Source organism: Calonectris borealis, chromosome 3 (assembly GCF_964195595.1).
Source record: "Calonectris borealis chromosome 3, bCalBor7.hap1.2, whole genome shotgun sequence".
Taxonomy (NCBI): Eukaryota; Metazoa; Chordata; class Aves; order Procellariiformes; family Procellariidae; genus Calonectris; species Calonectris borealis.
The window spans coordinates 5,763,883-5,774,323 of NC_134314.1; the positions used below are offsets into that span (position 1 = coordinate 5,763,883).

General features: G+C 45.5%; 1 protein-coding gene across 1 annotated transcript; it reads left to right on the top strand.

Annotated features, from left to right (window-relative positions):
* The first annotated feature begins 2 nt into the window (after positions 1-2).
* LOC142080057 (cytochrome P450 2K4-like) lies at positions 3-9,531 on the top strand. Its single transcript, XM_075144885.1, has 9 exons — positions 3-1,433; positions 2,734-2,896; positions 4,246-4,395; positions 5,461-5,621; positions 6,179-6,352; positions 7,406-7,547; positions 7,714-7,898; positions 8,127-8,268; positions 8,567-9,531. The coding sequence occupies exons 1-9, from the start codon at positions 1,248-1,250 to the stop codon at positions 8,752-8,754; spliced, it is 1,491 nt and encodes a 496-aa protein (XP_075000986.1). The 5' UTR covers positions 3-1,247; the 3' UTR covers positions 8,755-9,531.
* Positions 9,532-10,441: the final 910 nt, after the last annotated feature.

Here is a 10,441-nt window from a genome sequence, read left to right on the forward strand (position 1 = left end):
ATTTAGTTCTCTACAATTCTACTAGAAAGCTTTTCCAAACACTGTTGTGAAGGCTGCAGCTCATCTCCTCTGGTCAGTCTCAATGAAAGCCCTGGATGGTTTCTCCTCCATGGCTTCTTTTAACACCTTCTTCTCTGCTGCTCACTCTCTTAGACTCTAAGACACACAAGTCAGACTGTACCTCAGCCCTCTTTCCTCAACCAACAGAGGCCATTTTTTCTCTATTTTGCTCTCAGCCTTTGGCTCCCCATTCAGAGGTAATCATACAAGCTCTTCTCTCCACCTCTCTTCCTGAAATGGTTACAACTGGATGTCAAAGGCAATTGCCACAGCTGAAGATACAGGCCCTACTGGTCAACTGGCTCTATGTTGCCCTGCTTGAGCAGCAGTGTTGAACCAGATGACCTCTGGAGTTCCCTTCCAGCCTCAACCATTATGTGAAAATCAGGAGCCCGTAAGGCATGGCTTATCTGACCAGCTTCAGCCTCTGGTTTTGGAAGAGAAGGGCTCCTTGCCCTCTACTCACTTTAAAGGAAGCTGAGGCCATCAGATTAATACAGACCTCACCATTTGGCCGGATCAGTCTGACCCTACATTTTACTCTGCTTGAAATCCTGCTAGAACAAAGATGTGTGTGCCACGACACATTATTCAGCTAGCTCAGAGGAGCTTGGCTCTGGGTTCTTCCTCTCTTGAGCACTTCTGATCAATGCAGCTTTCCACTACAGGACCCACAGCACATCAAGACCATAAATCCACATTCAGGTTACTCAAGAGAAATCTTCACAACTGTCTCAGATCCCTAGTCCGCTGAGCTTCTGCTCTTGTCAAGACCTGGCATCCCTGACATAAAGAGAGAAGGGAAAGCCTGAGCAACCAATGGAACCTCTTCCTTCTTCTCCCACCTCCTCCCAGTCTCCCAGTTCAAGGCAGTGTTTGAGTTGCTGTTTCTAAACTGGACTTACGCCCACACACGTCTCTGCCAACGCACAGGACTAGTTTAAACATCACCCATTAAACAGTAACCAGTATAGGGTAAAGTGAGCGCACACGGTGGTGACAGTGCCTAGTAGGGATTCTCCAAGGGTAAAACCCCAGACGGGCATTTCTACCATTTCTTAGAAGTGAAACTTATATCTCTCTATGTGTATAAGTGCCATTAATGCTTGAAACTCTTAACTTCTGACAGGAGATTGCACTCTTTGCCTGAATTTTCCTCTTCTCAGCTAAGTCTTTGCTGAAAGACAATGGATTGGGTCAATGTTGTTCCTGTAGGGTTACTCTTTATACTCATTCTCCTGCTGATTCTGAAAAGACAACATATCTGGAAGAGGCATGCAAGAGAAAACTTCCCGCCAGGACCCAGACCTTTACCCATTATTGGAAACCTGCACATCATGGATCTGAAGAGACCTTACCTGACAATGCTAGAGGTAACTTCTCTTGTTCCTTTTCTTAGAGCTCTCTGTCTAAGGCAGTCAGTGATCCCCCAAAAGGGGTACAAATTTTTCTCTGGACAGGCAGATACAAATGCAGCAGAATTAATTATCTGCAGTAACTGCTCTTCCTATCACATGATCTTGTCTCAGTGCAGGGGAACTGACTTCCAGCCACATCAAGAGAATTGACCTATTTCTGTGGAACACAGGAAATGCTGGGGTTCTCCAGACAAGGGTATCTAGAAGAGATGGGCCCTACAGTTCCTACAGCAACTTCCACCAGGGGCTGATGAAACATTTAGGGAAGAGACCACAACTTTCTGGAGGGTGTTTTGTGGATTCAGCCATCAGGGAACTGGCAGAAAACAGCTTCTTGATCCTCTCCTTTCATCCTCACCATGAAGGAAGAACTTTTCTGGTTTCCCAAAGCAAAGTAGGAAACAAATAAACACTGCTTATTCTTTCATATCTGGTGGCAGTAAACTCTAGGACTTCAGGAAAGATGGCGTGTGACAGTCAGATAGTGTATGATTTGTGGGGTCCTCTCACTGCACCACTCCTTAAAGCCATGAACAGCAAACCTAAGAGTTTCAGACAGTTCCTGTGCCCTGATGTACCACCACCTTGAAAACTGGTCTCCTCCTGGCTTGGGGAACATTTCCAACTTATCCTTTATGAGTTCTTAGTTTCTCAATCAAAAGTTACCTACAGAGACCATGTAGTGGACACAGTTATCGCATAACTCAAAATGAAGCCATTCTTAACTTGCTTTCCTGGATTTCATTCCCATGTGAGCCATGCAGTCTATTCCTGCCTGATTGTGGCTGCAGCTCTTGCACCTTGTCACCAAAGGCAGTAACTCCAGATGCATCTAAAGGTATAATTCCAAACTATTTAAGAGCTGTTACTCATGATTCCAGCTGATTTGTACCTCCTCAGATTTGTATACCAGGAACTGCACAGGGTTTGCCACGATTACTGAGAAATTCACTTTGCGTTTGTCTCTTCAAAGGAACACAGGGCCAAGCCTGTCTGCTCTTCAGCCTTTCCTTTAGCCCCTCTAAAAGTCTGTTACTCAAATACCTAACAGAGGATTCCAGACCCCATTGTGATCCTTTTTCTTTAAAAGAGCTCTGATATTTGTATGACAAATTCTCCACATTTTGGACAGTGAATGAAAAACCAATGCCATGCAGGAAAGAGAACATTAAACCTGCTGAAAAACAAGTATTTTGAGCTTGCTGAAAATCACCTGAAAATCATCTTCTTTTATTGTCCCCTTTCGTCCCACTAGCTATCCAAAAGATATGGCCCAGTCTTCAGCATTCAGATGGGACTAAGGAAAATGGTGGTGCTCTCAGGATACGACACAGTGAAGGAAGCTCTGGTGAACCAGGCGGATGCATTTGCGGGGAGGCCTAAAATACCAGTTGTTGAAGAAACAGGAAAAGGAAAAGGTGAGTGTGCTGTTGTGTTCCCCATACACCTGCCTTCTGCAAAGAAGAATGAGACTTTCTCCATGGAGAGGAGAATGCAGAACGTCTCACTTTGTTTTGCTAAGCATGTGAAGCAACAGAAAGGAGGGGGAAATTGAACAATGTGTGGTGACATTCATCGGGGATAAGGAGAGGTGATACTCTTAATTTACACATAAACATGTAATTTAGAGGTCTGAATCTGCAGCTGAGTTTTCCCTTAGAGGTGACATGTTGAGGAGCTGACATGGGGGCATCTCCTGATCTCTTCTGACAAAGACCACCCCTGCAGCCACCCAGCTACCAAAACCTTGTCACATAAACCCAGTACAAGCTGGCAGAGAAGTGTCTGCTACATCAGCAGCACTATCTCCAAATACTCCTTGTGAGATTGATATTATTGAATGCTTATTTTAAATTTTGCAGTTCAATTTACATTTGAGAATAAATCTCTCTTAAAGAGAGAATAAACAATAACCCAAGCTTTTAGTTTGCTTCTAAGGAAGCTCACTTTTGCTCTGAGTTCTTCTGGTGGAGATTTCACCCTCCACAGGTGCTAGACCCTGAATTTGATCTTTTGATTCCCATGAATATTGATGGGATACATGGAAGTAGGGACACGAGAGATTGTTGTCTTCTGACAGGAAAGCAAGGGTGAGCACATTTATACCTTGTGCCCAGCTCTGAGTAATGTATTGTTAAATGCCAACCTATCTGCAAATGTTTTCTTTCCTCTTTAGGGACAGTTTCTTGAACAAGACTTTAAGCAAGAATAAGAGAACATGATAGGTGCAAGGAGAGTAAATAGCAGCACCAGCTTGACCGAAACTTCTCTGCAGATGCCACTGAGAATTCTCTGCAGCTTTTCTAGCATGTAGGGGGTTGGGATTATCCCCACCAAGTGGGGCAATTTTCCAAACAGATGCCTGTATTTGAGGTTTCATTTACTCTCTACAGTCTGCATAAGAACACAAGCACTCTTGAGAGAGGATACATCTCACCTAAGGGAGACATCTAAGGTTAATGAGCACACTCAGATGATGTTCCAGAGGCACAAATCCAACTCCCTGTTCTAAACAAAGCTGAACAAAAGCCCTCATGTCTCAGGGCACATCAGACACCTCACGAACTCAGAATGGTGGCTGCTTCCCTCAGAGCTTTCTCCTGACATATCTTGCCTGTCTTATTTCATTCTACGTGGGGACACAACATGTCTTGAGGGCTTGACAGGTTTCCTGCCAGCACTCATCTTTATCAGGATTGAGGGTAGATGAGGAATCTCTGCTCTCATGATGAAATTTCTATTTCTGTGTTTTCATTTTCCATTTCAGGAGTTATATTTTCTGATGGAGAAAACTGGAAAGTGATGCGAAGATTTACTCTTACAACCTTACGAGACTTTGGAATGGGCAAGAAGGCCATAGAGGATCGTGTTGTAGAAGAGTATGGATGCCTGGCAGACACCATTGAGGCACAGAAAGGTGGGGGGAATCTTACCTTCATAACACACTGATTTTCCTCAAGCTTCCTACAGAAATGTTAAGGGTCGAGGAAGAAGAGTCTCTGAACACTTTCAGAGATCTACCTTTCTCCAGCATCCATGCTCTGAGGAGTTTATACAAGCCGTCTGTCTCTCTATCTGGCAATTGCCTGACATGCAAATGGAAAGCATTCATTGAGGCACTGGAAGTCAAACATGGAGTCAGACATCAAACAGCACATCTGAGAAGAGTAATTTGTTCCTCCATGTGCAGCCCCTTTGATTGATTTAGTGGCACTGGGAGAGCAGAAGGCCATTGCAAGGACTTGCATACCTATACTAAAATATTGATTGCCCCTAAAGTCACATGTCTGGGAAACCCCTTCCAGAAGGAGGCAGAACATCCAGTTACACATTTCACCAGCGTCATCTAAGATTATTTCTCACTAGGCTCAGTTACCAACTTAGCTCTTCCGACCAAGCAGACTTGGGATAAAAACAGATTTCTACCTCATCATTCTAGTTCAGGCTTCAAGTCCTCACCTTGAGCCCCTGAAAGCGGGAGCTGTATCCAGCCGCAAAGGGGCTGCACCAGAGGGATCTAGAAGCTGTAGAAGTGCAAGCCCCAGCAGGAAAGATTGAGTGACCATGAGCTGCTGAGTTAGGAGATTGGACCTAAAGGGCCTAAAAGGACACAGTCCAACTCTCAAAAAATAGTGGTGATAAGGTACAGCCCGGGACAGCACCAGTGGGGGAAATGGCAATTCCCTTATACCAGGAAACTTTAAGATCATGTATGCCCAAACAAAGCAGCCTGGGGAAGGGCCACAAAGACCCAGGGCCACAATAGTCTTGGACAAAATGGAGGGGAGCACAAAAGACTTGCATTCAGTCTCTGGTCTGTCAAAATGCTGTTAGGGTCATGCGAATCCTGAGATGGGGGAGCCTTTCCTCCTGCCAGCTCTGTGCCTATCATGTCCCAGACTTCACTGAGCCTCTGCATGCTACTTTAATTAATTGGAATAACTATTGACTTTGTTGTTCGCACCACCTTTTCCCATGCTAGGGAAGCCCCTTGAGATGACTCTGATGATGAACGCTGCTGTTGCTAATGTCATTGTATCCATATTGCTTGGAAAGCGATATGACTATGAAGACCCCACATTCAAAAGGCTCCTGTCAATGGTGAACGAAAATATCAGGGTTTTTGGAACTCCATCAGTTTCGGTAATTCATACTGTTTCAATATTGCTCTTCAAAAGCGTGATTATACAGTGGTACACAGAGGTACACCTCTCCAACGCTGATCATTGCAAGAATTTTATCTGTACGTGCCTGAAATGGCAGAAAGTGGACCTCTCATGCTATTTATGGATTTCTCTCTATTCCCCATCTCCCATTACAAACAACAAGGTCAAAGTCAGTGTGGGAATGCCTGTAACTGTCTCTTCAGCTTGAGACTCCCAATTTCAACCAGTTTGGAGAGGGAGGGATGAATTCTCTAGGAGTAGAGAGGTAGGAAATAGTGTCAAAGACATATGCAAAAACATGGGATTTCAAGGCTATCATTAACTAGTGTGATTAATACTTAGTGTAAGAGGGAATAAATTTTAACCATTTTACACAGTTGGCCAGGGAAAAAGGAGGACAAAGGAACGTATTGCATCTTGAGTATAAGACTATACACTATTTTGTGTAAGGGCTTTTCTTAATATATGCTGTTGAACTGTGGTACATCTGCTTAGCATCTGTTTTTGTTTCCTCGCTATCTCTGCATCCTCCAGATGTACAACACGTTCCCAGTCCTTGGATTCCTCCTGAAGAACCACAAAATTTATATTCACAATGTAAAGGAAATCAATGCTTTTATCAAGGTGACTTTCATAGAACATCTCAAAGCCCTGGATAGAAACGACCAGAGGAGCTTCATTGACACTTTCCTTGTGAGACAACAAGAGGTAATTGAATCCTAGCAGCTTCTTCAAATCTCCTTACTCTCCTTTCAAGGCTTGGTAGATAAACAAATGTTCTTCAACAGAGATAGAGCACGTGCAAAAGTCCTACCAAAAACTGTGGTCAGATTAAAAGACTGTGCAGTCATTTCAGCTAGGAGACAAATTGATCACAGGCAAGCATCTTTTTAGGAAAATTTATCAAGAAAATACAAAACACGATTTCAGCAAGCAAAGTATGAGATGTTAGTTTAAAATCTCTTTCTGCACCCCAGCATTTCTGACTCTTAAATTCCCATCCCCCTTCATAGAGACATACCCAGGGAAAGCTCTAGGCCCAGGACTCTTTGGTACATATTTCTCGGTTTCAGTTGCCAGCTCACACAAGATTTCATTTACCTGCTTCAACAAAACTCTAGTTTTACAGTTCTGTAAAAATATGGCAGTGTTTGTACCCAGCCCTCACCTCTACGTGGTATGGACTCATGAGTTTTCAGCCCAAGTCTGCTATGGCAAAAGCATGGGTTGGCTGCTGGATTACAGGGGAACATGAACCACCCTTCTAGGCTCTCTTTTGATGCTAGTGGCAGGTAAAAGCAATATCATCATGGGCCGAGTCCCCAGTATTCCTGAGTTCATGCCAAAACCCAGCTCTGACAGCAAATTTATTCTTCTTCCCAACAAATCTCATCTTGCAAGATGCTCTGCTCTGTGACGCATGGGCAGAAAAAATCTGAAGGAAATGATTGAATCCCATGGGTGGCCCCAGCGACTGCTTGCTCTTTTCCAAAACATTCTTGTCATCACTGACATTATCCAGGCTGAAGACCCTTGTTGACTTGAGTGTGTGTTGTTGTGGGCAGCACAGGCAGTCCAAACACTCTATCTCAAGACTCAGCTTAGAACAGGTTTCTCAAGGCATCCCCTCAAAACCTTCTTATCCTTTACACTTAACTCCTCCCTGAGGGCCGCATATGAATTTTTTTCCCTGTTCTCCAATTAAAAAATGCCTTCTTGAATCTTTAATCAGCTGATATCACTACTGTTTCATATCTCCAGGAGAATGGAAAGGACAATGGATATTTCCATAATGAAAACTTAACTGAGGTTGTGAGAAATCTGTTTGTAGCTGGCATGGAGACCACATCCACCACTTTGCGCTGGGGTCTTCTGCTCATGATGAAATATCCTGAAATTCAGAGTAAGTGGAAACTAGTGGAAATTGCTTCCTTCTCATCAGGTCACCTCAAATGTGACTTCACATAGAGCATTGAACAAAAAGTGACTTCACCACATCCCCCTATTCCTAGCAGGAGTAAGAGACGTTCAAGTGATCTATGTATGTACGATCCCTATTCCTTTCGCAGAAAAAGTCCAAGAAGAGATAGAGCAAGTGATAGGGTCAAACCCTCCACGAATTGAGCATCGAACCCAAATGCCATATACGGATGCTGTTGTCCATGAAATTCAAAGGTTTGCTAGTATCCTGCCATTGAACTTGCCTCATGAGACCACTGCAGACGTGACCCTCAAAGGCTATTTCATTCCCAAGGTGAGACAACTTCTGCGCTACTTTTCTTCCCTCCCACCGCAGTGTAACACATCTCCCTTTCAAGTCCTGCTTGCATCCAAAGATGCTTGCTCACACTGGGGTTCTCACAGCTACTTTGACAGGAGCTCCCCTATTAAAGTGGGTGTTTTGAGCTCCCACACTCGCTATCGCTCTGATAGCGACAGCAACACCATCCTCGGTGCAATAACTGCTCTGCCTTGCTTGCAGGGAACCTACATTGTCCCCTTACTGGCCTCTGTCCTGCGAGACAAATCCCAGTGGGAGAAACCAGACATCTTCTACCCTGAGCATTTCCTCGACTCTGAAGGGAAGTTTGTAAAGAAAGACGCTTTCATGCCTTTTTCAGCAGGTATCTTTCAGTTTGTTTTTAGGGCTCTGAGGGGAATGGGACATCTAAGACTCCTTTCCCGTTGGAGCTGGTCTCTCAAACTCTTCCCAGAGGTCTCCTCTCCTCTCCTCTTCTCTCCTCTCCTCTCCTCTCCTCTCCTCTCCTCTCCTCTCCTCTCCTCTCCTCTCCTCTCCTCTCCTCTCCTCTCCTCTCCTCTCCTCTCCTCTCCTCTCCTCTCCTCTCCTCTCCTCTCCTCTGACAACAGCTCAAGAAGCAGTTCCCACTGACTTTCTTATGGCCATTCTGCATTTTGTACCAGGGCGGAGGACCTGTGCTGGAGAGACTCTTGCCAAAATGGAGCTCTTCCTCTTCTTCACCAGCCTCCTGCAGAGGTTCACCTTCCACCCTCCGCCTGGAGTTTCCATCTCAGACCTGGACCTCTCTCCCTCCGTCGGGATCACTGTCCCCCCAGTGACTCATGAGGTCTGCGCAGTGCCACGTTCCTAGGGCTTTTCTTAGTCATCTCCTTTTCCTGAAACACCCAGATGAAATATCTGTGTCTCTAGTCCAACATGGGAAGTTTGGTACTTCTGAATCCAGTAGGGGATTCAGGAGCCAAGCGCACCTTGGCTCATAGCCGGAGGTGTCTCTCCCACCATTACGGCAGGCGGCAGTCCTGACTTCCAGACACTCCTTGAAAAGGAAGGTGATTGCGAGGATGAATCCCACAAGGCAGATGGCAAAGTCCCTTTCATTCTGTCCTTCCCTACACCTCTGCATGTTCCCCTCCATGAAAGAGGCCGGGGCCAATCTCTGACCCAGACCTCAAGAGGTACTGCACTGATCTACACGCACACACACACAAACCCAAGGGCTTTCACCTTCCACACCTCCAGCACAGCTACATCCCAACTGCCTAGGGAAAACTGTCCATGACACAATTTATCCCCGCACCAATGCCCTAAATGCACACACATGCATACACGCACACACAGAGAAATGAACAGCTCAACCTGAGGCAAGGAAACCTAAGATGTTCACCCGATGCAGAACTGCAATGCGGATGCACAGAGGGCTCTCAGGTGATGCCATGTGGTTGTACACTGTCTGGAAGTTAAAATTAATTTAGTTTACTACAGAATAATGTGCACATTAATGATAAAGATAAAAGCATGGAAAAATAAAAAGTCCTCCATTCCAAATCAAACTGTTGCCAATGTTGTCTTCAAAGCTGGAAAGACCTTCTTTCACACCTGAGATGGCTTCTGGGGATGTACCCTTGCCTGGAACAGACAACCAGTGCTGATAGTGAGGTGGGTTGAACACTTGCTGAAAAGCCAGGCCCAGAGGCTAGTGATCAGTGGTGTAAAGTCCAGTTGGAGGCCAGTAACGAGCAGGGTACCCCAGGGATCAGTACTGGGTCCAGTCCTGTTTAATGTCTTTATGAATGATCTAGATGACAGGGCACAGTGTACCCTCAGCAAGTTTGCTAGTGACACCAAAATGGGAGGGGTGGCTGACACCAGAAGGTTGTGCCACCATCCAGAGGCACCTCAAAAGGCTGGAGAAATGGACTGACAGGAACCTCATGAAGTTCAACAAGAAGAAGTGCAAAGTCCTGCACCTGGGGAGGCACAATCTCAGGCACCAGTACATGGTGGGGACCACCCACCTGGAAAGCAGCTTGACAGAAAAAGACCTGGGGGTCCTGGTAGACACCAAGTTGAACATAAGGCAATAATGTGCCATTGCTGCAAAGAAGGCTATTGGTATCCTGGACTGCATTAGGAGAAGGGTTGTCAGCAGGTCAAGGGAGGTGATCCTTCCCCTCAACTCGGCACTGGTGAGGCCACACCTGGAGTTCTGTGTCCAATTCTGGGATACCCAGTGCAAAAGAGATATAGACATACTGGAGAGAGTCCAGCAAAGGGCCACAAAGATGCTGAAGGGACTGGAGCATCTCTTATATGAGGAAACACTGAAAGAGCTGGGACTCTTTAGCCTAGAGAAGAGAAGGCTCAGGGGGATCTTATCAGTCTGTATAAGCAGCTGGAGGAAGGGTACAAAGAAGACAGAGCCGGGCTCTTTTCGGTGGTGCCCAGTGACAGGGTAAGAGGCAATGGGCACAAATGGAAACACAGGAGGTTCCCTCTGAACATCAGGAAACACTTTTTTACTGTGAGAGTGACCAAGC